Genomic DNA, 27437 nt, shown 5'->3' on the forward strand with positions numbered 1-27437 from the left:
TTACCCAAAAGGTTATTTCACTTTGATTAGTGATAAGAACCAGAACAATTAAATTTAATACGGAATCCATTTAACTCTAAGCTACGCAGTGCCTCCATGCTATCCTTAGCACCTTGCACACTATCCTTAGAATATAGAGGACGCGTTAAAAGTAGAATATGAAGCGCAAGCTTAGAAATCAGCTCTGCCCCCTACACATGAGATGAGATGATACCTCATCAGTCAAAAGAGGGCCAACAAACAATACACATCTTACGAAGCGGTCAAAGGGTTCAGTGAGGCAAAGTATGCAAAGTAGCTAACTTAGCACTTGGCAGTAAGTAGGCAGTTAATGGCTGACTATAAAAAAATGCAAAGTTTTTATAAAAATTAGCTAAATTTTGTAAAAGTCATTTAAAACTAATAAATTTGAGACCAGTATGATCATGTTGTAAATAATACCTATGCATCTGACATACCAAAATATCAATAATGTTTTCATTTTTTCTAGCAAACTTATATAACTTGTAAATTATACTAAGGCTATGTTCTGAGACTTAAGATCCCTTATCCTTATAAGTGAGTGGGATACATTTCAAGTGATTTTTCTAAAAAGAAAGTATGTAATAAAGTCACTTATATTTGAAAATTAGTATATTCTTTTTACCTATTTTATTTTTATTTGGACAGATGGCAATTTCCATTTAGAGTCCACCTCTGTTGGTTGACTACAGAGTTAATGAGGCCAGGAAGTTGAATATGTTGATCCCTTGGCAGTCCAATTAATTTCTCATGTTCTAGGTACAAATTGAACTTGCCAGCCTTGTTTACTTCTGTTAATAAAACAGAAATAGGGACCACATGAAAACATATGAACGGTTTAGTACCAACCTGGAATTACTAACAAGAAGGAAACAAACCACGTCCTGCTGAAGAGGCCAACAGCATCATGTTCTTGTGTTGAATTTAGATTAAAATTCCTGGGACAGTCACTGGTCATTTCACTGCTACCACCAAATTCATATCTGTGTTCTCCCCTTTAAGAAGTTTCAAAGGTTTGCAAGTACTTTAAGAATCTAGTTTAACTCCTTAACTAAGCATTCAGGGACCTGTCACCCCCTGGCCACAACCTATTTTTCCAATCTCACGATTGCTTTGTTTCAAGACTCATTCCAAGAAGAGTCTTCATGCTCCCATCTCCTCACCTCCGCTTGTCCGTGAGATGCCCCAGCTTGCCTCCACTGCCAAACCCAAGCTCCCCTTTCAGGCTCTGGTCAGTGCTATCCCTCCCTCCAGTCCTCAGAACTCTCTTCCTCTTCTCTGCTTCCACATAGCTTTGAACGTGATGTAGGCTTACATTCTAACTGACATTATACAGGTATCTGTATACTATCAGCTATCTCAGAAATCAGGAAGAGTCTTAAGGGTAACAACTGTATTTTTACATCTTTTTATCCCCTAATATCTAGTCTGCTGAATTCAATAAAGAATGATTTCTGGTGATAGAATGAGTCTATCACTCTGAAATAGAAAATAAGAAGATGGTCTAGTTTCATTTTTCTGCATGTATCTGTCCAATTTTCCCAAAACCATTTATTGAATAAACTATCTTTAGCCCATTTTATGTGCTTGCTGCTTCTGTCAAATATTAATTGACTATAAAGATGTGGGTTTATTTCTGGGCTCTCTATTCTGTTCCACTGACCTATGTGTCTGTTTTTATGCCAGCATCATGCTGCTTTGATTACTGTGGCCTTGCAGTGTAGTTTGATACTAGGTAGTGTGACACACAAGAATAAATCCAGACTAAAATCAGGACTTAAATGTTAGACCCAAACCCACAAACATCCTACAAGAAAACATAGGCGGTAAAATTTGGGGTATTGCTCAAGCAATATTTTTCCTTATATATCTCCTCAGACAAAAGAAATAAAAGAAAGAAAAACCAAATGGGACTATATCAAACTAATGGGACTATATGAAAATATAATGGGATTATTCTCTTCTTTGCACAGCAAAGGAAACAATCATCAAAATGAAAAGACAACCCATTTAATAGGTGAACATAATCACCGATACATCTGATAATGGGTTAATATCCAAAATTTATAAAGAATTAATAAAACTCGACACCAAAAAAATAAGCAATCCAATTAAAAAATGGGCAAAGGACCTGAATAGACACTCTCCAGAGAACATGCAGCTGGCCAATAAACATATGAAAAGATGCTCAACATCACCAATCATCAGAGAAATGCACATTAAAACCACAAAGAGATATTATGTCACACCTGTCAGAATGGCCATCACTAACAAATCAACAAACGAAGATGTGGAGAAAGGGAAACCCTTTCATACTGTTGGTGGGAATGCAAACTGGTGCAGACATTGTGGAAAGCAATGTGGAGTTACCTCAAAAAAATGAAAAATGAAATTGCCTTATGACCCAGCAATTCCACTTCTGGGAATTTACCTGAAGAAAACAAAAATGCTAATTTGAAAGAATATGTGCATCCCTATGTTCACTGCAGTGTTATTTACAAGAGCCAAGGTTTGGAAGCAGCTCAAGTGTCTATCAGTAGATGAGTGAATAAAACAACTATGGTACATTTATATAATGGAATATTACTCAGCCATAAAAAGAAGAAAAATTTACCCTCTGCGACAGCATTATTCTAAGTGAAATAAGCCAGCGAGAGAAAGACAAATACTGTATGATTTCACTCATATGTGGAATCTAATAAATAAACTCAACAAGCAAAACGGAAATATTCATTCATAGAAAGCAGGCTGACAGTTCTGGTGTGGTGAGGTTGGAGGGGAGGGATCAAACAAAAAAGGAGGAGGACTCATGGACATGAACAACAGTGCAGTGATTTTGGGGGTGAGAGGAGCTGGTAGAGGTAGAAGAGGGTATAAGGGAGATAAATGGTAATAGAAAAAATACGAGAAATAAATTTTAAAAAATGTAAAATAATAACCAATCTATGATAACCAAATCTATGATTCATGTTCATCTAATTTAAATATTAGGAGGTTAAGCTAAATTTTGTAAAAGAAAAAATTAAGCATGGACAGAGAACTTTGAAAATATTAAATAACATGATACTATTTTATTATTAGTGTATCAAACCAGACCCCATTATCAGTTAGTTAAAACAGCAGAAGCAATGGGAATTTTCCATTTTAATTCTTAACAGGCTTGAACTCAGTAATAAAATACAGAACTGTATTGACAAAAACAAATTTTCTTCCCTTTATACACTAAAAACTTTAAAATTATTCTTTAAATAATAATTATAAGCACATATGTGCAATATATCCTGAATATTTTATATTGAATTTTAATTTAATGATCATAAACCTAATTTCCCTGTCGTAGCCTGCTCCTTACCTATAACAAAACAAGTTGCATATATGGGTGAATTTGTAATCTAACTTAGAATGCAGGTACATAAAACACTAGCAGGCCTCCATGGGCACAAATACACCTTTATAAGAAGCTCAGATCTCACCATTTTGCTCACTGTAATAACAGCATATGTCTCATTTAGTGATCAGTGGGAAAGATCGGTGGAGTTTCATCACGAAAAGCCACTTGGGAATGCCTGACAGCTGTGCAGGAAAGAGCTTCCCAAATCTTTGTGAGAAGACTGTCCCAGAGGAAGGGAGATTCTGTTTGGAATTTCTCTTTGTGCCATTTGTTTCAAACACATATCATATGTAGTGAATCCACTGATATATGAAAATGGAGAAGCACCCTAAAACTAATAATTTCACACTTAATGAGTACTTTTTAATAAAAAAAAATTATTTTTGTTAGAAGCAAAGAAGCAAGAAGAAGCCTCAAGAAGCAAAGAATCTCTGACTACAAATCCATAGGTCACAGAGGCCAGGTACTAAAACACAAGATTTTTTAAATGCTGACATGACATTCACTTCTTTACCTCATACAGTAAGGATGATATGATAATAAGTGAACTAACTTGCAAAGTCATTACAAAACAAATTGAATCATTTAGTATACCATAAGATATCTAAAGAGAGTTAATGTACTTCTTGAAAGGTCTAGTCTCAAAAAGTAACCTGGACAATAAAATAATCTCATTCATGAAACACTGAGAACGGTGAGTGACCGTCTCCCTCCTGGATGCTCTCTCAAAGTCTGTACAGACAAAAGCGAAACAATAAGATATCAGGTTAGGTCATATGTTTTTAAATGCTACAAATTTAGTATATGTCATTTTCTCTTTTTTAATTTTGTCTTTATTTCTTTTATTGATTCCAGAGAGGGGGAGGGAGGGAGGAAGAGAGGGAGAGAAACATCAATCTACTGCCTCCTGAGCATACTCCACCTGGAGACAGAACCCACAACCCAGGCATGTGCTGTGGATGGGAATCAAACTTGCGACCTTTCAGTCTGCAGAACAATGCGCAACCAAGTCACAGTGGCCAGGGCTGGCTGTCATTTTCTTATAGCACTTTGTTATCTAAGAACCAACTGAATCTTCTGTTCTAGATGAAGGTAATAGTCTTTTTAAAGTAGGTCACAAAAAAATTAACTAAGCAATAGGGAAAATTCAGACAAGCCCTTGATCTTTTAACTTCAATAAAGGAATAGGACTAGACTACCCTCTAGTGGAAGATTAAGAGAATTCAATACATACTTTTCAAACATTTTAGTTTTATGGTGAAACACACACCATGGTAATTACACAGATTGAGAAAGGTATACAGAGTCTGGATGACAACTTTCCATTTACTCTTATGCACTGCTTTTCAATGAACACAGGGCTACACTAACCATCTCATCGCATTTCATGCTGTGGTTTTGCATTCTGAACTCTCTTGCAGGGCAAGCTAAATTGTCCTGCAAAAAGGGCAATTAACATCCAACCAAGCCTTCTGTCAAAGAACAATGGATTTGTAAATTTGCAAAACTTAGAGAAACTCCCACTAGAACGTCAGCATCTTGGTGGCAGTCTGGGTTTTCCTCGCTGCTATATCCCCAGAGCCTACAAACAGCACATGGCACCCAAAAGACACCTGATATGTACCAGGCACTGAGCTGAGTGCTTTACATCTGTCAATCAACCCTACAAATACCCTATGAGGCAGGTAATCTCATCCTCATTCTGCAGATGAACAACCTAAAGCTTAGTGCTGGTAAAAAACCTGCACAGCATCTCACAGAAGGGAAGTTGTAGAGCTAGGGTACAAATCTAGATCTGTGAGTTAGTAGTTCATAGCCCTTATTTTCCACTTCCTAGCATACCTTTATCTTTTTTAAAAAATGATAAGATTTATGGGCAATTATCTATTACACAGGCTTTTGTAAACTGGATGGACCACATCCCATTAATAAAAAACCAACATGAATGGATTATCCATCCTTTACTTAATTCCCTAGGAATTAAGTAATTAGGTGTTATACTTAAGCCACAGGATAATGCAGCTAAGCATCATCAAAGGTTCCAAATGCTCACATCATACAAAGCCTTTACTCTTTAATAAGAGCAGACCCTCTAGAAAACAGAACAAGAATAAATGATTAAGTAGCCTAGCAAATAGAGGGACTGACTGGATATGATATTAGATACAATGGTGAAAAGGTAAAAAGTTCAAAGAAGTTAAGGGAATCCTGTGACTAAATATAGGTCAGTTACTATTTTCTTCTAAATTACTTTTATTTTTTTCATTATTGCTTGACTATTTAAGCTTTGTGATATATCAAGGTATTCAGGTGATGATAAGAGATATTTCTGAGGCTACCAAAAAACAGAATAATTTAGTATTTAAGCAAATATTTAAAATACAAAATGCCGGGACTTCCACCAAGATGGAGACGTAGGTGGAACCACCTTGCCTCTGTGCACAACCAAATCTAAGAACAACTATTTTTAACAGCAATAAATGCAACCAAGCCACACAGAAAATCGACAATATGGAGTCCAAAGACAACTAAATGCTCAGGTAAACCGGTAGGAGGAGCGAAGCCAGCATCGGAGCAGGTTGGCAAGAAAAAATCCGCAAACTGGTGGTGCGCGGCGCTGATCGCGGGCTGCCTACGGGAGCGCACAGGGAAGAGGTTCTGCGGTCGCGCATCTGCGTGCGGATAAACCAGTGAGAAGGGAAGCTTGCTCCGGGCAGCAGGCTCGCACAATTCAGATCGGATAAACAGGCCGGGGGCCAGTGGTGTGACTGGACGGACTGGGCTAGTGGAGAGGACTGCCATTGCTCCCTCTCTGACCACGCCTCCACACACAGCGTCACAAACCAGCGACCTGGGTCGCCCCGTCCTGGTAAACAACTAAGGCTTCGCTCCTCTTACTTAACACGAATAGACCAAAAATGGCTCTAGGACAACTCAGAGCCCCAGAACCGATAGACCTAAGTGATGAAGAAATAGCCAGTCTTTCAGATGCACAGTTCAAAACACTGGTTATCAGGATCCTTACAGAACTGGTTGATTTTAGTCACAAATTAGAGAAACATATGGAAGCTAAACTAATTGAAATGAATGGTAATACAAAGGAAACCAATAGTAATGGAAAGGAAACTGGGACTCAAATCAAGGGAGTGGACCAGAAGGAAGAAAAAAATGATCAAACAGAAAAGAATGAAGAAATAAGAATTCAGAAAAATGAGGAGAAGCTTAGGAACCTCCAGGACATCTTTAAACATTCCAACATTCGAATTATAGGGGTACCAGAAGGGGAAGAGTCACGAGTGGAAACCTTATTCGAACAGATAATAAAGGAGAACTTCTCCGTTCTGGCAAAGGAAATAGACTTCCAGGAAATCCAGGAAGCTCAGAGAGTCCCAAAGAAGTTGGACCCAAGAAGGAACACACCAAGGCACATCATCATTACATTAGCCAAGATTAAAATGAAGGAGAGAATCCTAGAAGCAGCAAGAGCTAAGGGGACAGTCACCTACAAAGGAGTTCCCATCAGACTGTCAGCTGATTTCTCAAAAGACACCTTACAGGCAAGAAGGGACTGGAAAGAAGTATTCCAAGTCATGAAATCCAAAGACCTACAACCAAGATTGCTCTACCCAGCAAAGTTTTCATTTAGAATGGAAGGGCAGATAAAGTGCTTCTCAGATAAGACCAAATTCAAGGAGTTCATCATCACCAAGCCCTTATTATATGAAATGTTAAAGGGACTTACCTAAGAAAAAGAAGATAAAAAAGATGAACAGTGAAAGGACAGCAAACTCACAGTTAGTAACAACCACACCTAAAACAAAAGCAAACTAAGAGGACAGCTAGAACAGGAGCAGAACCACAGAAATGAAGATCACATGGAGGGCTAGCAACAGGAGAGTGGGAGGAGGAGAAGTGGGGAGAAGGTACAGAAAATAAGTGGCATAGACAGTAGATAGAAAATAGATAGGGGGAGGGTAAGAATAGTAGGGGAAATACAGAATCTAAAGAATTTGAGACACGTGTTCATGAACAGAGGGGGGAGGTGGTGGGGGAGGGGTGTGCGGGGTGGAGGGGAATGGAGGGGGGAATAGAACAAATGTAATGGCATAATCAATAAAAAAGTTTAAAAAAAATACAAAATGCCTCTAATACCTAAGAATGATGTATAAATTCACTAAAATGAATTCATAAAATACATTAATGATATGGATATACAACCTGTCCCACCAAATTTGGCTTCAAAATATTTTCCTCCTGTAAAAAATATCAGCACTAATTTTAAGATGTTTAAGTTGCTTATCTAAAAGTCACATTTTCAAAACACCTCCCTATGAGCATATTCTAGGTCAACAAATATGAGGGCTCTTGAATTCCAGTTCTGATTTGCTATCTTCTACAGTCAGTCAGTCATTGCTAAATAAGTATCAGGCAAATAACAGCAATAGATTAAAACACAAAGGTAGCAAGTATTTCCAATGCTAATGATAGACTGGCAATCAATATAAAAACCAACCATCTAGATTTAAAGGTGTCTTTTAAGAAAACTGAATTAACTCTCCATAAAGAGCTCTGGATAAGTTAGACACAGACTAGAAAAACGTATGACCTAAATTATTTAGGAGTGATTATCTGTCCCTAATAGTGGTTTAGGGAATCCTTTAGCTTTAATTTGCCATGGTGGTTGATGTCCTCAGATTAACAAGGAGAATTCAAGTGAGCTTTGGGAAACCCATCCCCTTCATTTAAGACATGAAGTAGTTTCTGAAAAGGAAAGACATATCACTGAATACCAAACTTTTCCAGGATATTAGAATCATAATTGAAAATAAAAATACACTGTTATATTTTAAGAAGTATGTAAACTGCATTTCCTAAGCAGAAGTAACTGAAAATAATTAGAATCATGTCACACTTCATTTAATCAAAAGAGTGGTATCAAACAAAAAACATCTCTAAACAGAATTTACTCTAACCTGGCAAAAAAAAAAAAAAGGGGGGGGTTATCATAGAAGAACATCTCTTCAAAGAAATATACAATCAATGAAAAGCAAGAAACTCAAAAGCAAGAAACATAAGGGTTTTTTTTAAGTACCTGAAAAGAAAATTCAAAGTATTGGGGAAGCAATTTTTCCATCAAGCCTTCTCAAAATCTTGACCAAGAAGGATCATGCCTACACCCACATGAGAGAAAAAGATGCGGAGGACAACCACAGGGATCTGACATTTCTCTTAAGACCCAGGATTTCTTCTCCATGCCCCACTTTCAGATATAACAAATCACCATCACAAGAAAAAATTGGTAACAGCCAGGGCTTTATGAGTACAGTTTCTGAGGCCTACTGACAGCTGTCATCCCCCACTGGGACATCATCATTGGGGTTAGAATCCTGGATCCATATCTTTTGGTTCACAAGCCCATGCTCAATCCACTGAACTACACCAGCCAGGGTTCTGGATCCATATCTTAATGTGACCCAGAACAAGTTACAACCTCTTCCAAGCTTTACTTATCTGTAATGTGGAATAATAAAACTATTTTGTGAGGTTCTTAGGAAGATTAAAATAATGTTAATAAAGCACATAATGATCCCTGAAATATAGTAGGTGTTATAATATCAGCTACTGTTATCAGCAACAGCATTCTAAATACCATTCAGGTAACTTTATTCACAGAGAAAAAACTGCTTTAGGATTTGCTAATTTCTTGTTTTGTAAATTATTTTTGTTTCACTTTTTTAAAAAAGTGATACTGAAACACAGGAAGAGATAATAGGGTATTCTTACCTTCTTACCCATAAGACTGGATCAGGTTATTAGTTCAAGTTTATTTCCTATGCAAATAACTCCTAACCCTTACTTCACTAATACCTCAAGCTCCATTAGGAAATAGTAAGCCACAATATTATTCTAAGATGTGGCACTGTCAAACATGAAAGTTAACTTTCTAAATACAAACACAAGAAATAAAGAATATCAGCATAATTCATCACAATTAAAAAGAACACCAAAAAATCATAAGCCTCTACAAGGTATAAATTTAGCCAAACAGGTACCCACATTTAACTAGATTTGTTTAATCTTTTTTCAGTTTGAAGAGAAAAAAAAGCATACTAGTTTTAAAAGCAAAAACTTCCAGCTTATACTACAATGAGGACAAAATCACCTTAGTCCCTTTTATTTTCTATATGTATACTTTTTAAATAGAGATTAAATGTCACACAGACTACCCTCAATCACTTTAAGAATAAAAAAAATTACAATTGTGTTTCCTGAGCTGAAATGAGCCAGAAAAAGTTATTGGTATATTTTAGAAATCATGCCTACATTTTAAGTCATCTTCTGTCTAATCATCAAACAGAGTATGAAATTAACTCAAACTTACTACTGCCCCCAAAACCCTGTTAACCAACAATTTAACATATTCTTAGAAAGCTTTAAAATTATACCAAGTCCGGCCCAAATTATTTTCATTCCTAAAGGTAATGCACAGACACGAACATAAAACTTACTCAGATTTGCTGTCACAGACTCTAAATCTGCTATCAACCCTGGAAGCTGCTGAAGCTGCTCCTGTAACTCGACCAGGCTCGTCTTCTTTTTCTCCCAGTGTGCTGAAAGCATAACCACCTCGCTGTCCACCAGCTGCAACACAGAGGACGAAGGGTACGGTAAAAGCAGACTCTATACACAAAGAAATCACAGTCAGCGTAATGAGAGCTGGTCAATGTTATCTTAAAAAACTCTTTATTGACAATAAGTGACAGTACACTCAAAAGAAGACTGTGGTTGTTTTCTTTCTTACAAAACAACCAACTTAATATTCAGTACAGAAAACCTCAAATTATGGCTTGTCTCAGTGCATCTTAACCCAGAGAAGACAGAGTTCAGAAATGACCTTAGAAATCACTTCTAAGTATACCCTGTTTTTAAGGAAACCCTATATTTGAAAATCCAAATGTAGAAAAACAAAAAAATACCACTAACAACTGAAAAGAAAACAAACAAAAACAACCCAAAACATAATTACTGGGTAATTATTTGCTTTACAAAAAGATTTCTTTGAACAAAAGAGTCCCCTACTGCATTTAGATTATACTATGATTCAATTTGCATTTAACAGGAACATGTATTTCATAAAGTGGTACTTGTGCATGAAGAAATTATTGAGGCAACTGAGCAATTCCAGAAAAAGAAAAAAAAGTATTTATGTTGACAACAAAGTAATTCAGATGTATAGGATTCCTGATAACAGGGTAGTGAGATACCAGACTAGCCTAAAATGATTCTAACTTCTTTTCCTGAAGATTGTGAAGAAAATGACAGACATCTGTCTCTCCCAGACAATTTTGTTTTGGTCTTAACATGCGTGGGAGGGGAAACAGCCTAGAATAAAATTCAGAAGGAGCAAGGAGAGATCATCTTTTGACAACATTACCAATGATAAGAATGACTGTGCAAGACACCACATATTAGTACAATAAATACAAAAATGGAAAAATTCATTACATAACAGGAAAAATGCATTTGAGTTTATATTTAAATCAGATTTTACAGTTTAGTTACAATAAAAAAAGATAATTTACACATCCCAAGATTAAGAAAAATTAAGAGTCTTCACAAGCTGAAACATGAACACAAGTGATTCTCACTGAATAACACTAAAAAGAGAACTTCAGAGGAATAAAAAATATCAAAATATCTGTAAAATTAGTTTTATGTAGTGCTAAACTGTTTCCACATTTTAATATTCTAGGAAATTCAAAAGTCTACAATAAAAGAGCTAAGCTACAATTAAGAGTCAGAAAGCTGCCTTCCTCACTCTGTCCCCATTTCCCACACCTCCCCATTGTGTTTCAGCTCACAGTGGAGGGAAAACCATCGTGGTTTCACATACAACCCTCACACACAACCCTCAACTGAGCTGGTGAGGTGACACCAAGCTTTATTCAAGTTGCGTTTCTCATTAATTTTGTTTACTTAACAAAGCCTATTGCCTACCAGTTTTAAAATGATCCCTAAGAGTAGTTTTAAAAATACTGAGCAGTCTTCACAGACTGTGATGCAACAACCATCAGGAAACTAATACTTGAAACAAGGATCTGTATTAATAAAATTGATTTAAAATAGTTGATGAACTTCTACAGACCATCCACTCTGACAGGCACTGTTTTAGGCAATAGAGATATAATGGTGAGCCAAACAAGAAAAAAAAATCCTGCCCTCTTGGTGCTTATCTTCTGGTATTAGGCCTCACAGATTCTCTAGCTTCAGTATGAAACTCTAAACAAATTCCTGTATCACAAGGTTGAGTTGAGAATAAGTAATCCATGTGTCCTGGTACATGGCATATCTTATAAAAAGTCTGTTAAATCTTAGTTACTCTGGTTCATTAGGTTAATGACTTGAAAAACCTGGAATAAATGATTTTTAGATATTAGGCATTTCTTACTGAAAATTAAAATGTGACATTTAAATATTAAAACTATAGTCTAGTAAAACAAGTCTTCCAGAAAATTAAAAACTATATCCTAAACATAGACTATAAGAAGTGTAAATAGAAAGAATATATCAGACTACACTAAAATATTACTTTCACTTAAAAGAGTGGGGGGATTGAATGGTTTTTCAGAAATCCTTATTAACAATTATGTAATAATACTAAAACATTTTGAGCATTTTCTATGTTCTAGGGCCCATGCTAAGGAATTTACATGTATTATCCCACTTAAACCACATAACAACCTTGTAAACTAAGTGTTATTACCATCTTCATTTTACAAATGAAGGAACTGTGGCACAATGAAGCTAAATCACTTTCCCAAGGATCACAGTGGAGCTAGATTCAACCCTGGGGACTTTGACACTTAAATCCATACCCTTAAATCAATATTCTTTACTTAAAGATCCTCTACAGCATATAGAATGTTGATTTAATCTTAGGATTTTGCTCTAAGAGTACGAGGAAGAAAGAAGTGAGAGACTAGGAGAAGAAAGGGTTCTACAAACTGTACCTAAAATTTACTACATGTTAAGAAATGAGCTCTCTCTAGAAGACCAAGGTTTCCACATGGCCTAAGTCAACATTTCTGAATAAATCCAGATTTAACGCCAGGAAATTAAGTTTAAGGAGGAAGACAAAACTGTAGTGCTTCATCCCAAAATTCCTTCTGGTGGACATTGAAGTTAGAAGAAAAAAATAAATAAAGCAGGGAACACTAATGATTTATAAAACAGCCAGGACCTTACTGTGTATAAAACTAGACAGTTCGGAGTTTGGGGAGTATATTTATTACTTCATTTGATTTCCATGCTAATTTGTGTGGTTAGGATAAGTGGTGGTATACCATTTTACAGAGGAGGACACTAAAACAGAGAGACTAATTTATATGACCAAGGTCAAAACAAAACATATTAGTACAGAAACTAAATTTCTAACACCCAGTTCAAGTCACCTCTTACGACAGGCAGAGGGCCATGCTGGAGCACAGAGTGAAGCATGTCTATCTTAACCAGCGTGCATGTCAAATTGTTAAACAAAAAGGTAATCTATCTTAAGAGCTGAATTTGAAGGCAAGGAACTATTTCACAACAATAGAAATTACAAGCAAATAATGCACTATTACATCTAACTTTTAAAAATTACCTTCAGAGTCTAACCCTGAAGCCAGTATTAACTATTCATTTGTATATTGCTCTGGGGAAAAAAAAATTGTAAAAACAAACAAAAAACTTGTAGAGAAAAAAGCTTAGACAACAAAGTTACCGTTGATGATAGGTGTTTGTTTTCTAAGATATTGTTCTGAATTTTAAGACTATATAATAAGACTCAGCTTTAAATTAGGTAAGTATAAAATAATTTGCCAAACAAGACTGAACTGCCTGTAAGTGTATTTGCCCTGGTAGGCTCAAACTGGCTAAAGGCTATCAAAGACACATGAGCATGGTCTGACAAAATAAATATGTTAGGTTTAACACAATATATATTAAAGATAGACATTTTAAATAATTACATGTCTTAACAGTACATTAGACGGCTTTACATTTTTTTCATTTTTAAAGTCAAGTACTACATTTCTGGAGATCCACAGAGGCACTTTTTAAATTAGATGTAGATATTGAAATAACCACGTACTAAACTATGAAAAAAATTTCCCCAAATAGCATAAATTCAACAACAGATCTTACAGGAAATTCTTTCTCCTATACTTATTTTATTGTGAAATACTTCTTTTAACCAAAAGAGTAGTTTTTGTTAAAGATCCTCCACAGCATATACTCTTCACTGAACACTGTTTGTGGGATTCATCCACATTGATAAATGTAGGTGTGGTAGTTCACTAATTTTCATGGCTGTGTGGTATTTGATTTTATAAAGAATATTCTAGCCCTGGCTGGTGTAGCTCAGTGGATTGAGCACAGGCCTGCAAACCAGAGAATAGAGGTTCATAGGGCATATTCCTGGGTTGCAAACCAGTTCCCTGCAGGTCAGTTCCCAGCAGGGAATGCACGAAAGGCAAACCATACATTGATGTTTCTCTCCCTCTCTCCTTCCCTTCCCCTCTAAAGATAAAATAAATAAAAATCTTTAAAAAAAAAGTGTGGTGCAGAACCACTATATGTAATGTGCCACCCTTTGTTAAAAAATAAAGAATATTCTAACTTATTCTGTAGATGGACTTTGGGATTGTCTCAAGTTTCAATAGAACCTGCTACAACATCTTGTACAAATCTGCATCTTTGTGCAGATCCTGGTGCACATGTGAAGTTTCCCATGTAAGTTAGAGATATGTCTGGGAGAGTAAGGTATTGCTCTCCTCTCCCAGGGTGGTTCCACAGGACTTGGGGTAACTAGATTTCCCCCAGCCTAATCAACTCAGACTTTAAGTAGCCTCGTCTATACATTACATAGTAAATGCATGCTATCATGCCAACATTACCAGCAAAATTGTGTGTTACACCAATACTATCAGGGGAAAGCTTAGGACGAAATACTCTAGAAAAACTCCTAGGAAGGGGAATTGTTTGAAAGATATAGGTGGCTTCAACTTCCACTTCTTGCCAACTCATTTTTTCTAATGTGATTGTGCCAATAGATTTACACTCCCTAGTTCTAGTTGTTCATCACGTATCTTCCAAGGGAAGAAACAAAACTGTCTTCTGCAAATAATTGTCTGCACAGAAACTCAAGGCTTAAATTTCTGGTAATTTAAGGAGCATAAATCTGTGGTTTTAATTTGTATTTCCTTGATTACTAATCAAGTTGGAACATGTTTTCTTCTATAAAATGCCAGGCCCTATCTTTTTTTTGCCTTTCTATTGGGTTACTGTCCCATTTTTACTGGTTTGTAGGGGTTGCTCATATGTTCTGAACACCTGTCCTCTGTTCTGTGAATTGCTTAATATTTTCGCGGTGTTGTTTGATAAATAGAAGCTTTAATAAAAATTATACATATTTGTATTCCTGGTTGGTGCTTTTATGCCTTAAGATGTCATTCTCTACCCTGTGGTCTTCTACTATTTTCTGAAATAGGTATAGTTTTCCTTCCTACATTTAAATATGATAGAACTAAAATCTGAACTAAGGTCTTCAATTACTTTTATTCAACATTATACTGGAGGTTCTACCCAGTGTAAAAAGACAAGAAGAAATTAAAGTTGCATACATTGGAAGGGACGAAACAAAACCTACCATCTACACAAAAGAATTACCATCATCAAACACAAATTATAAGAACAAGTGGACTTAGCAACACATTAAATATTTAGCAAGTCAAAAATGGCAGGTTTTGGTAGGTATCAGGATAAAGATGTTATCTTCTATTAAAACCTTGCTAAATGTTTTACTCTGAATACATGCTTAATTTTACTAAATGTATTTTCTGCATCTGATGATCACATATTTTTCTCTTTTAATGTGTTAACATGGTCAATTGCATTTAAAAGATTTTCTAACGCCAAATCAATCTTTTAATCCTGACATGAATCTGGTTATTATTTTTTTTAATGCACTGCTGAATTTTTCTGCCAACACTGCCATACAATGAAGAAAGTGTCTGAGATAGGATGCCTCTGGTTTTCCAACTGCCATTCACAGAATGTACACAAATCAATACAAAGTTTTAGCTAATATTCAGATAGGAAAACTTTATATTTAAGCTTGATACACATTTTACTATTATTATTTTTTAATCCTCACCCAAGAACATGTTTATTGATTTTAGAGAGACAGAGAAACATCCATCGGTGGGATTGAACCCACAATCTAGGTATATGCCCTGACCAGCAACCCAACCTATGATACACACAACCTTTTGGTGAAGGGAAAGATGGTGCACCCAAATGAGCCTGTGTGGGCAGCTTGTTACACATTTCAAAGCACTGTGTGAGAAGCTTCTCAAACTACGTTTGAAACGCCACTGTTAGAACACCATAATCACACAACAGTATGAGTACATCCATAAAGAACACACGTGCCTTGCATGCTGCTAGTGTTGAGAGGCCACACTACCATCCACAAAGCAACTGTTTGTTAATAACTGTACCAAGTTTGGTGATCAGAAGTTTTAAGCACCTTGCATCCTAACAGATTGGCCCACTACACATAGACAGGAGACGTACTGCTAGTTTTAAATATACTTAAGCAAGTTGGTTGAGGGTTTGTGGTTGACATACAACACATTCTAACTTATCAAATTTAAAATATAAGAAATAGGTTCTTGGTTAGTGTCTGCACGGCACATCTGAAGTTCAGAAATTGATTACTGAAGTTAAGTGAGAGATGATGCTATTTCTGTTCTTCACAGGTTACCCTTGAAATCCTGCCCTCCATATTTAACTTTAAATCTGAGGTTAGCCAATATCTATACATTCTCTGTAAATAATGCAAGGACTTTAGAATCCTTTAACTCTGATAACATGCCTACTAGATTACATGCTATTGTTATCCAGCACTTTTGTTCTATCACCTTTAATCCTACCAATTAGATAACTGATAAATATAGTCATTGTCTGTTTAGATTTATTTTTGGCTTTACATTTCCTTTGTTCACTACTCCTTCCTATATCTCAGAGATAGCTTCCAAAATCATTTTGATTTATCCTGAAATATATTCTTTAGAAGTTTCTTTACTGAGCAACTGTTGAGAGAAAACTTTTTATCTGAAAATGTCCACTTTGCCCTCATTCTTGACAATAGTTTGAGAAGTCTGCTGTGAAACTCATTCATTTATTATAAGTAAGCTGCCTTTACTCTTTAGTTGCTCTGACCTCATCTTCTTGCCTCTGTTGTTCTGTAGTTTCTATACCTATCCATCTAGGTACAGATAATTATAGATAAAAATGCTGGCCTGTACTTTTTGCATCTAAGGGTTTATATATCTCATTTCTGGAAAATTCCCTGCCATTTTACTTTTCCTACACTGTCTTTCCCTTATTCTCTTTCTTGAATGTTTATTAGCTATATTAAGATAGCCCATATGAAACTATAATTTCACAGATAAAAACTGGTCCAATATTGATGATCTCACTTCATTCAACCTAAAGACCTTCTCTCTCTATTTAATTCCTTTTTCATCCTTTCTAATTTCTTATCTCGAGGGTCCTTTTTAACTGACTTTATCTTCTACCTCACTATACTCTTTCTTCAACTATAAAGAATTGCTGTTAACCACATCCTTCAGGTTTTTTTAAAATAACTTTTTAAAGTCATGTTTCATAGTCTTATTCTTTACTCAGTTTAATCCCTCTTTTACCTCTCTAAAAAACAAATGGGACTACATCAAATTAAAAAGCTTCTGCACAGCTAAAGAATACATCAACAAAATGAAAAGTGTACTGACTATATGAAGAAGAGATTTGCCAATGATACCTCAGACAAAAGTTTGATCTCTAAAATGTATGAAGAACTCACACGGGGCTCCACACTGGGAAGACAAACAATCCATTTGAAAAATGGGCAAAAACCTGAACAGCCACTTCTCCAACATATGAAAAATTCTCAACATCATCAGCCATCAGAGAGTTGCATATTAAAACCACAATGAAGTATACTACTTTACACCAATCAGAATGGCCATCATTAACAAATCAACAAACAAGTCCAGACAAGGGTGTGGAGAAAAGGGTACCCTAGTGCAGTGTTGGTGGTAATGCAAACTAGTTACAACCACTGTGGAAAACACTATAGAATTCCCTCAAAAAACAACAACAACTAAAGATGGATCTGCCTTTTGACCCAGCAATTCCACCGCTGGGATTATACCCTAAGAATCTTGAATCATCAATTTGAAAGACCCTATGCACCCCAATGTTCATAGCAGTGTTATTTACAATAGTCAGGTGCTGGAAACAGCTTAAGTGCCCATCAGTTAGTACCCATTTACATGAATGGATCAAAAAATTGTGGTATATTTACACAATGGAATTCTATGCAGAAGAAGAAAGAAGGAACTCCTACCCTTTGCAACAGCATGGATGGAACTGGAGAGTACTATGCTAAATGAAATAAGCCAGCTGGTGAAAGATAAATACGTAAGATCTCACCTACAAGGGGAATGCAATCAACAAAACAAATGAGCAGAATAGAACCAAAGACATGGAAATAAAGAATAATTTGACAGTGACCAGAGGGCAGAAGCTTAAGGGGGAAAGAAAGGGAAGGGACAACTCAAGTAACATAAATACAAGACTCATGGGCATAGACAAAGCAGGGTAGGAATTAGCTTTGGGAGTGGGAAGGGCAGGGTAGAGCAATGGGGAACATGGTAGGACGATTGTAACTGAACAACAATAAATAAAAGAAATATAGTTGTCATACAAAAACCTTTGGGTTTATTCTATTAGTAACAGTGAGGAATTAAATATATTAATACAAATAAAACTTTGTACATATCCATTTAATAGTCTATATTTAACAGTGCAATATCTAAAGTCCTCCGTAGCTCTAAATCTTACTCTGGTTCTAGTGATTCTCAAACTTTTGGTAATAAATTTGTGTTTGCTAATTTTTTTGGAGGTGGTGGTAAGAAACTGCCCTGTAGTAATCTTGATAGACCCAGGTTTACCAAGTTTCATCCACATAGAATTTCTGTTTGTATGTGATGGGTGTCAAGGAACATAATCGTCTGTGGGCCTTTAATTTATTAATGTAGTTAGTGACTGGATCCCTAATCATTCAGGAAGTGTAAATTAGAGCCCCACACTTATGTGAGGCCAAGACTACGGTAACAAATCCAAAAAGGAGACTACATTTATTCCAAGTTGTCATAAAGACAGGTTTCCTTATCGCCTCCTTTTGCCAACAGGTATTTTTTTTTCCTAGCATAACCTTTCACTGAGGGAAATAACCATTTCAAAGATCTAAGAGCTTTATGCAAGAGTCAGATTCAGCTCCCTAAAGACAAGGTCTCCCATCCCCATAAATCTCTAAAGCTTTTGATTTAGTACTTGACCCCAGCTTCCATGTTTCTTTTTTAGCCATTCTGACTTCAGTTCCCTTTTCATTTTGTTGGCACTTTAGGACCTCCCTCAATTTTTGTAAGCTTACGGCATTACAAATTTTTAACAATCTGTCCGTCATTTAAGTGTTTTAGATCCACAGAGCTTTTCAAAGTATCTAGTCTACCTTTTGGCCAAAAACCTACATTCCCCACTTTTCAGTAATTTCTCACAGAAACACTAATGTCTAAAATTTCATATGTCTTACTCTGTTCTCTTACAATTATTGCAGCTTCACTAACAGGTAAATGATAAAGTCAGTCTAAGTTAATTTAAAGTCAGAATCACAAGTGTTTTTAGAAAGATGTAAAGTTTGACATCAATAACAGAGTACTTGATCTTGGCTAATAAAGCTAGTAATTTAATTACAAATCCCTTTTATTCATTATACACTCTATACATAGGGCTAAAAATAATTTTTTCTTCTAAGTGAATTAAGAATGAGCCCCTGAAATTTTTACACTTATTTACTAAGGAAATTAGTGATTTTAAAAAATGTTTTACGCCCAGGCTGGTGTACCTCAGTGGATTGAGTGCGGGCCTGTGAACCAAACAGTCTTGGTTTGATTCCCAGTCAGAGCACATTCCTGGGCTGCGGGCCAGTTCCCAAAGGGGGATGCATGACAGGCAACCATACACTGATATTTCTTTCCTTTTCTCCTTCCCTGCCCCTCTAAAGATAAATAAATAAAATCTTTGAAAAACACTAAAAAATGTTTTACCTAATTGTTTAAATGATAGTGTCCCACAAGAACCTTCCAAACCTAGTTTTTTAAATCTCTTCGAGTTAATTGTACTTTCTTCATTACCATTTAGTCCCCTTATACCCCACTCCCACCCTCAAAATCACACTATTGTCTATGTCCATTAAGTCCTTTTTCCTTTTCGCTCAATCCCTCCACCCCCTATCCCTGACCTCCTGTCCTAGCTGTCATCTGCTCTTGATCTATAAGTCTGTCTCTATTTTGCTTGTTCATTCAGTTTGTTCATCAGATTCCATGTGAGTGAAATCATGGTACTTGTCTTTCTCTGACTGGCTTATTTCACTTAGCATAATGTTCTCCAGGTCCATCCATGCTGTTGCAAAGGGTAAAATTTTCTTCTTTTTTATGGCTGAATAGTACTCCATTGTGTAAATGCCCCATAGTTGTTTTATCTGCTCATCTACTGACGGACACTTGGGCTGCTTCCATTATCTTGACAATTGTAAATAACACTGCAATAGATATAGGGGTGCTTACGTTCTTCTGAATTAGTGTTTTTCTTCAGATATGTTCCTACAAGTGAGATTGCTGGGTCAAAAGGCAGAGCCATTTTTAATTTTTTGGGGTACCTCCATATTGCTGTCCACAGTGGCTGCACCAATTTGCAACAGCGCAAAAGGGCTCCCCTCTCTCCACATCCTGGCCAGCACTTGCTCATTGTTGATTTATTGATGATAGTCATCCTGACAGGTGTGAGATAGTATCTCACTGTGATTTTAATTTACATTTCTGTGATGATTAGTGAATTTGGACATCTTTTCATCTGTTTATTGACCAGCTGCATATGTCTATTCAGATGATTTGCCCATTTATTAATTATATTGTTTGGGGGGGTTTTTTGGTGTTGAATTTTATAAGTTTTTCATAGACTGATATTAACCCCTTATCAGATGTATTGGCAAATATGTTTTACCATTCTGTGTGTTTTATTTTTATTTATTGATTTTCTTTGCTTTGCAAAAACTTTTTAGTTTGGTGAAGTCCCATTTGTTTATTTTTTCTTTTGTTTCCTTTGCCTGAGGGGAAATATCTGATAAAATGTTGCCACAAGGTATGTCCAAGATTTTGCTGCCTATATTTCCTTCTAGGATTTTTGTGGTTTCAGGTCTAACATTTCAGTCTTTAATCCATTTTAAATTTATTCTTGTGTGTAGTGTAAAACGGTGGTCCAGTTTTCCCAACACCATTTATTGAATGAACTATTTTTAGCCCACTGTATGTGCTTGCTTCCCATCAAATATTAATTGATTGTAAAGATGTGGATTTATATCTGTGCTCCCTATTCTGTTTCACTGATCTATGCTTTTATGCCATTACCACGCTGTTTTGATTACTATGGCCTCATACTATAGTTTTAAAATAGGTAGGGTGATTCCTCCAACTTCATTGTTCTTTGTCAGGATCACTATTGCTATCCAGGGCCCTTTGTGTTTTCATATAAATTTTTGAAATATTTGTTCTAGTTCTATGAAATATGTCACTGGAATCTTGATAGGAATTGCATTGAATCTACACATTGCTTTGATATGTATGGACATTATGGACATTTTAACAATGTTAATTCTTCCTATCTGTTAACATGTATGTGCTTCCACTTATCTATATCTCCTTCAATTTTTCTTCAGTGTCTTATAATTTTCCAAGTACAGGTCTTTTACATCTATGGTTAGCCTTATTCCTAGGCATTTTATACTTTTTGAAGCAATTGTAAATAGGATTATTTCTCAATTTTCTTATTAGCTCATACTGGCATATAAAAATGCAACTGACTTGTGGATATTAATTTAGTATCCTGCTACTTTGCTGAATTCATTTATCACTTCTAGTAGTTCCTTGGTAGAATCTTTGGGATTCTATGTACATTATCGAGCCATCTGCAAATAAAGATAGTTTTATTTCTTCCTTTCCAATTTGGATGCCTTCTATTTCTTCTTCTTGTCTGAATGCTGTGGCTAGCACTTCCAGTACTATGCTGAATAAGAAGTAAAAATGGACACCACCGTCTTGTTCCCTGTCTTGAGGGGAATGCTTGTAGTTTTTACCCATTGAGTACAATGCTGGCAGTGAATTTGTATGTTTAGGTATGTTCTCTCTATTCCCACTCTGCTGAGTTTTTATCATAAATAGGTGCTGGATTTTATCAAAAGATAAATGCCGGATAAAAAATGCTGGATAAAATGCTTTATAAAAAGACAGATGCTGGATTGCATCTATTGCTATAATCATGTGGTTTTTTTCCTTCATTTCATTTATGTGGTAAGTCATATTTATTGATTTGTGAATGTTGTACCAGGACTGCATTCCTGGGATAAATCCCACTTGATCATGGTGTACGTTCTTTTTGACACATTGCTGTATTCGGTTTGCTAATATTTTGTTGAGGATTCCAGCATCTGTGTTCACTGGGATGTTAACCTACAATTTTGTTGTTGTTGTGTCTGTATCTGGTTTTGGTATTACAATAATGCTGGCCTTGTAAAATGAGCTTGGGAGCCTTCCCCTCCTCTTGAACTTTTTGAAACCTGTGAAACCATCTGTAGAGCTTTTGTTTGTTGGGAGTTTTTTGATTACTGCTTTAATCTTACTAGGAGTAATTAATCTATTCAGATTCTTGGATTCTTCCTGATTTCATTTTGGAAAACTGTATGTTTCTAGGAATTTGTCCATTTCATCCAGGTTGTCCAGTTTCTTGGCATACGGTTGTTCATAATATTTTCTTACAATCCTGTGTATTTGTCTGGTATCAGTTATTTCTCCTTTTTAATTTCTGACTTTATTTATTTGGTTCCTCTTTTTTTCTTTTGATGAGTCTCATGATACATTTGTCAGTCTTGCTTATCTTTTCAAAGAACCAGCACTTGAATTCACTGATCTTTTGTATGGTTTTTTAAGACTATTTCATTTATTTTTTTCTCTGATCTTTATTAGTGCCTTCCTTCTACTCACCTGGGCTTTGTTTTTTTGTTAAGTTCCTTTATTGTAAAGTGAGATTGTTTATTTGAGCTTTTTCTTATTTTTTGAGATAGGCCTGTAATGCTGCGAATTTCCCTCTTAGGATTGCTTTCCCTGTGTCTTACCAATTTTGGATTGCTGTGTTTTCATTTTCATTTGTTTCAAGGTATCTTTGATTTCTTTTTTGATCTCTTTGTTGACCCATTCATTGTTTAATAATATATTATCTAGCTTCATGTCTTTGTGTATTTTTCAGTGTTGTTCTTGTGATTGATTTCTAGTTTCAACAGCACTGTGGTCAGAGAAGATATCTGATATGATTTCAATCTTCTTCAATTTATTAAAACTTGTTTTTTGTCCTAACATACAGTCTATTGTAGAAAATGTTCCATGTGCATTTGAAAATTATGTATATTCTATTGCTTTAGGATAAAGTGCTCTAAAGACAAATTGATGTTCTTGATCCATCTGATCTAGTGCATTTTTTAAAAGATTATATTTATTTTGTTATTACGGAGAGGGGAAGGGAAGGAGAAAGAGAGGGTGAGAAATGAGAAACATCAATGTGTGGTTGCCTCTTGCACACCCCCTACTGGGGACCTGGCAGACAACTCAAGCATGTGCCCTGACTGGGAATCAAGCCTGCGACCCTTTGCTTCACAGACCCAAGCTGAATGCACTGAGCTATACCAGTCAGGGCTGAACTAGCGTGTTATTTAAAGCCGTCTCCTGGTTGGTATTTTGTCTGGAAGATTTATCCACTGAAGTCAAATCCATGACTATGACTATATTTCTGTCAATCTCTCCCTTTATGTCCATCAAGATTTGCTTTACATATTTAAGTGCTCCTATGTTGGGTGCATAAATGTTTACTAGAGTTATGTTCTCTTGTTGGATTGTTCCCTTTATCATTAGGTTGTATTCTTCTTTGTTACTATGAACTTGGTTTTAAAGTCTGTTTTATCTACTTGGATATACATATTGCTACCCCTGCTTTATTTCCTTTCCATTACCATGAAATATCTTTTTCCATTCCTTTACTTTTAGTCTGTGTGTATCTTTCAATCTGAGGTAAGTCTCTTGGAGGCAACATATATATGGATTTTGTTTTCTTATCTATTCAGCTGCCATATGTCTTTTGGTTGGGGCATTTAAGCCTTTTATATTTAAGGTTATTATTGATAGATATGTTCTGTGTTTTGCCATATAACAATGTGCACCTTTTTGCCCACATTTTTGAGAGAAAAATAAGGATGTACATTATACATGGGTAGTTACCTGTACATAAAATTTTTTGTACGTTGTAGCTATTCTTGTGTTTTATAATTATATTACATAAAATTTCTTGTACCATAATATTTCAAAAAATGACTGCTAAAATTTCTTTATAATACAAAAATAACAAGCATCTAAATATAAATAAATAACAGAATTTAAAAATTAAAACAAAAGTTTTTCCCCCTAAAGTTTGGACCAAAAATGTGGGTGCATATTATACACAGCAAAACATAGTATTGAGTGCCATTTCATTGTTAAACTATTTTCTTCTTCTTTTTCTTTCTCTCTCTTTTTTTTTCTTCTTCTTAAAGCAAGCCCTTTAACATTTGTTGCAGTACAGGTTTGGTGTTAACTTTTTCTTGTCTGAGAAATCTCGATTTCTCCTTCGATTTTAAATGGTAACCTTGCTGAGTGAAGCAGCCTTGGTTGTAGGTCCTTGCTTTTCAACACCTTGAATATTTCATGGCACTCCTTTCTGGCCTGAAATATTTCTGCTGAGAAATCAAAAGACAGTCTAATTGGTGCTCCCTTGTATGTAACTACCTGCCTTTCTCTTGAAGCTTTTAGGATTCTCTCCTCGTCTTTAGGCCTTGCCATTTTAATGATCATATGTCTTGGCATAGGTCTCTTTGGGTCCAACTTGTTTGGGACTCTCTGAGCTTCCTGGACTTGTGTGTCTTTTTCCTTCACTAGATTAGGAAGTTTTCAGTCATTATTTCTTCAAATAGGTTCTTGATCCCTTGCTCACTCTCTTCTTCTGGTATTCCCATGGTGTAGACATTGTTATGCCTCATGTTTTCCGAAAGGTTTCTTACATTGTCCTCATTTTTAAAAATTTTTTTCTTCTTACTGCTTTGCTTGTGTTTTGTTTAACCTTATCTTCCTACTCATTGATTCAGTCCTCTGTTTCATTTAACCTACTTTTTATTCCCTCCAGTGTATTATTTATTTCAGATACTGCAGTCTTTATTTCTCACTGGTCCTTTTTAATGGTTTCTATGTCTTTTTTCATGCTGCTGAGTATCCTTATAGTCACTATTCTAAACTCTTTATCTGATAAATTACTTGCCTCTATTCTCTTTTGGAGAATTCTCTAGTTCTTTAATTTAGGGCCTGTTTCTTGGTTTTCCCATTTTGGCTGCCTCTTTGTTTTTATTCTGTGTAATAGGTACATCAGGAAGACTCTGGTCTACCTATTACATAGACACTCTGCCTGTGACTGGCTCTGGGCAACCTGTTTGAAGTTATCAGTGGTCCACAGCATGTGGATCCCTCTGTTGGGCCTGGGCAGAAAGAACCAGGCTGTGTGGCAAGGCTAGCTCTTACCAGCACCAGGCCAGGGGGAGGGTCTAAAGTCTTGAGTCTGAGGGATCTGCCTCTGCCTACAGGCTTTCTGTAAAGTTAATCAGTAAATGTCTTCCAGCTATACTCTTCAGCAGCAGGGCTTAAGCTCCATGGGTTGGAGCAGAGTAATTCCCGTGGGTGGGACTATTGCTTCTCCTCAGGTTGATACCATTCAGAGAGGAGTGCTCTACCTGGGGAAGACAGCACCTGCAGTATGGGGAATGACTCAGCACAGGGATCCTGGTGGATATTCCTTCAGCTTTCTTCCCAGAATCAACATCCCCAGACTCTCCTCAAATGTCTCTAGCCTACTCTATCCTCCCTCTGATGGAGCCCATGGTAAGTGGCTACAAATGGAATTTTGTGTACTGGCCATTTAAGAAACTATCTGAGTCTCCAGCTGTCGTTCCCTGGTGGACAGAAACCCTGTTGCTTTTCACAGCTTTATGTTATTTGGGTTTCTTTCCTGGTTCTGGTGTTATAGGCTGAGGTTCCAAACTTGGGGTTTAGACCCACACTTCTCAGGGAGAGCCCCTCAGCTGTTAAAATATCCCTCTGGAACTTCAGCTGCTGCCTGTGGGAGCTTAGCCAGCCCTCTCACACCTCCTCCACACTCCCTACCCGTCTCATTGTGGTGAGTGGTTCCTTCTGTCTGTGATTATAAGGCTTCTAAAAAGAATTCCAGCTAGTGTTCAGTTGGTTTTTCAGGATGATTTTTCTATAATTTAGTTGTAATTGCAGTTTGGTCCTGGGAGGAGGTTAGTTTAGATTCTACTTACTCTTCCACCATCTTGGCCCAACCCAAGAAATTAGTGATTTTAGATAGACTGAGCAAAATTAAGCTTTTGGCCAAATAATAAGAAATTCTTTTTTTAAATCCTCACCCAAGGATATATATTTTAAAATATTTATTTATTTATTTATCTTTAGAGGGGAAGGGAAGGAGAGAGGGAAACATCAATGTATGGTTGCCTCTAGTGAGTCCCCTGTTGGGAACTGGCCTGCAGGGAACTGGCTTGCAACCCAGGCACGTGCCCTGACTGGGAATTGAACTGCAATCCTCTGGTTCACAGACCTGCGATCAATCTGCTGAGCTACACCAGCCAGGGCTCCAAGGATATGTTTATTGATTTTAGAGAGAGAGAGAAAGGAAGAGAGTAAAAGACAGACAGACAGACAGACAGACATCAATGTGAAAGAGAAACATCAATGGGCTGCCTTCTATACACTCCCCAGTCAGGTACTGTACCTGCAACTTAAGACTGTGCCCTGAGTGGGAATGAAACCTGCAAACCTTTTGGCATATGGGACAATCCTACAACCAACTGAGCCACGGGGCCAGGGCACCAAATTATTACATAGTATGTAAAAAGAAATTACACCTTATAATTTTTACTTACATATGCAAAGGCATCAAACTCAAATTCAAAACATTATACTTAGATGACCCAAGTATTTCCTTGTGACTTGAGAATAAAAGTCATAACTCCCTAAGCCTAACTAAGCTGCTTTCCAGAAAAATGTGCATTATTTAGGGAGCTTCATAATCAACTGCTCAATTCAATTTCAGACATCCTGCAAAACATTTTAATATAATTACAAATTTAAAACTAGCATATCCCACAAGTATAAGATTAGCTAATAATTCTTTACCTCTCCAGCACTTGCACATTCCTTGGCTCTCCTGTGAAGTGCAGCCCACGTATCTTCATACCTAAGAATAGAAAAAAGTAATTCAAAATGCAAAAAAAAAATTCATGCTTGTAAACATTAAAAAAAACTACCTAAAGATGAGCTTAGAACATCCTATGGTGTCTGAAAACAAGGAACTCAAAATATAATGGGGATATGTCATAAAGACACAGAAATCAACTTGAATGGGCTTCCAATGGCTAAATTGAGGAAATCTTGAACACTACAATAAATGATACTAAGGGGTTATAACTCAAAAATTTAAAAAACAGCCCTGGCTGGTGTGGCTCAGTTGGTTGGGCATCTTCCCTCGAACCAAAAGGTCACCTGTTGAAATCCCAGTCAGGGCACATGCCTGGACTGCAGGTTCAGTCCCTGGTTGGGGTGCATGTGGAGGGCAACCAATCAGTGTTTCTCTCTCACATCGAAGTTTCCCTCTCTTTCTCCTTCCCTTCTCCTCTCTCTAAAACTAAATAAATAAAATTAAAAATATTAGCCTT

General features: G+C 36.3%; 1 protein-coding gene across 4 annotated transcripts in view; it reads right to left on the minus strand.

Moving 5' to 3' along the window:
* DTNBP1 (dystrobrevin binding protein 1) overlaps positions 1-27437 on the minus strand; it is a 177172-nt gene that overhangs the window by 118621 nt on the left and 31114 nt on the right. For 3 of the 4 annotated variants that reach the window (XM_053668214.1, XM_037147923.2, XM_037147925.2), the window contains exons 4-5: positions 26899-26959; positions 9922-10054 (exon numbers count right to left, since the gene is read on the minus strand). In XM_053668214.1, coding sequence (XP_053524189.1) covers positions 9922-10054; positions 26899-26959 — 194 coding nt within the window. The remainder of the gene's footprint in view (positions 1-9921; positions 10055-26898; positions 26960-27437) is intronic. The other variant, XM_037147924.2, reaches the window with a different exon arrangement.

The sequence above is a fragment of the Artibeus jamaicensis genome, unplaced genomic scaffold, assembly GCF_021234435.1.
Source record: "Artibeus jamaicensis isolate MK-2021 breed Jamaican fruit bat unplaced genomic scaffold, CSHL_Jam_final contig_482, whole genome shotgun sequence".
Classification (NCBI taxonomy): Eukaryota; Metazoa; Chordata; class Mammalia; order Chiroptera; family Phyllostomidae; genus Artibeus; species Artibeus jamaicensis.